Source organism: Phymastichus coffea, unplaced genomic scaffold (genome assembly GCF_024137745.1).
Source record: "Phymastichus coffea isolate CEN01 unplaced genomic scaffold, Cenicafe_Pcof_1.1 PCOF00036, whole genome shotgun sequence".
NCBI lineage: Eukaryota > Metazoa > Arthropoda > Insecta > Hymenoptera > Eulophidae > Phymastichus > Phymastichus coffea.
The window spans coordinates 722,937-724,431 of NW_026706847.1; the positions used below are offsets into that span (position 1 = coordinate 722,937).

Below are 1,495 nucleotides of genomic sequence, written 5' to 3' on the forward strand. Positions count from 1 at the left end.
GTTTTTACATAGATAGTCCTGGGAGATCAGGTAAAACATTTTTATATCATACTCTTTAGTATATATATTAAGTGATAATAATAAAAAAGTTTATATAATGCCTTTCACTGGAAATGCCACAACATTACTTTCTCAAGGTAAAAAAACTCATATAAAATGTTCCTAATACCAATACCATTATATGCAAATTCATTTTCAATTATACATTTGGAATCAGAGGAAGCTTAGTTTTTAAAAGAAGTAGATGTATTCATATGAGATGAAGTACCAATGGCATTAAAGCATGCTATTGAAATTATCGATACAACTTTGCGTGATATTATGGATGACGACTATCCATTCAATGGTAAAATTGTAATTAAAGGTGGAGATTTTGAACAACCACTTCTAGTTCAAGTAGGGACTATGACATCAGAGGTAGTTGATTCATCAGTAAATTACAGTATATTTTCGACATATTTAAAAAAATTTTCATTGAAAAAAATGAGAGCTTTAGGTGAACAAATAGAATTTTCGAAATTTCTACTGAATGTAAGATATGCAAAATTGAATGGCAATAGCAATAATATCGATATTAAATTAATTGCAGTTCAATTCATTTTATCTGTACCAAATATTATTGTTGAAGAAACTTACGAAGAAGTTTTTAAAAGAAAACAATATATATAAGCAATTAATTATACTATTTTATCAACAAGAAATACTGATGGAAATGAAATTAATGAAAAAGTGGTCAATTTATTGGATCCTTCTATTGAAAAAATTTATAAGTATAGATATTATAGATAACTGCGATAATGAAGGTTTCAATCAAATTGTAGCAACAGAAGATTTAAATAATCTTAATCCTCCATCAATTCCGCAGTATCAGTTAAAAATAAATAGTATTATGAAAGACAGTGAAGGTCTTTTCAATGCCACAAGACTATTAATATTAGATTTATATGATAATGTATTAAAATTCAAAGTAATAACTGGTGATAAAAAAGGAGAAATTGTATTTATAAATAGGATTACTTTGTATTCTTTAGAAAATGAATACCCATTTATTTTTAAAAGACGTCAATTACCAGTAAAATTAGCATTTACCATGACAATACGGTATTGACTTCCACAAGTTATACTTTGAATACTAATAAAGTATAAAAATCTTTTAAAATATTAATACGTATATACAGGGCCGTCTTTGTACAAGGGCCTACGAGGCTCGGACCTAGGGCCCCGACACATTAAGGGCCCCGTCAAATTAACTTTCAGTTCTTTTTAAACGACATAAAATAATTTCCTTTAAATTTTACAAATAAAAATTTTCAATCGAAGCAATAAAATTTGTTTCTAGTTTTTTTTTACAAGAAACTCAGATATTATATCGTCGAAAGATAGTTTATTTACAATATCCAATTTGATGTACATCAGCAAAAGAGAATTCAACCTACCATTTGACATTGTACTTTAATTATCATTTTTAATTAATTTCAAACGTGAAAATGATCTT

The 1,495-nt window shown here is 26.9% G+C and overlaps 1 protein-coding gene across 1 annotated transcript; it reads left to right on the forward strand.

Moving 5' to 3' along the window:
- The first annotated feature begins 270 nt into the window (after nt 1–270).
- Nucleotides 271–1,233, forward strand: LOC131663568 (uncharacterized). The gene is made up of 3 exons (XM_058934039.1): nt 271–531; nt 590–1,101; nt 1,179–1,233. The coding sequence occupies exons 1-3, from the start codon at nt 271–273 to the stop codon at nt 1,231–1,233; spliced, it is 828 nt and encodes a 275-aa protein (XP_058790022.1).
- The last annotated feature ends 262 nt before the right edge of the window (nt 1,234–1,495 follow it).

Coding starts and splice junctions, on each gene's coding strand:
- LOC131663568 (XM_058934039.1), top strand. CDS start 271: ATGGCATTAAAGCATGCTATTGAAATTATCGATACAACTTTGCGTGAT. Junction 532..589: donor TTTCGAAATTTCTACTGAAT/GTAAGATATGCA, acceptor AATTAATTGCAG/TTCAATTCATTTTATCTGTA. Junction 1,102..1,178: donor GCATTTACCATGACAATACG/GTATTGACTTCC, acceptor ACGTATATACAG/GGCCGTCTTTGTACAAGGGC.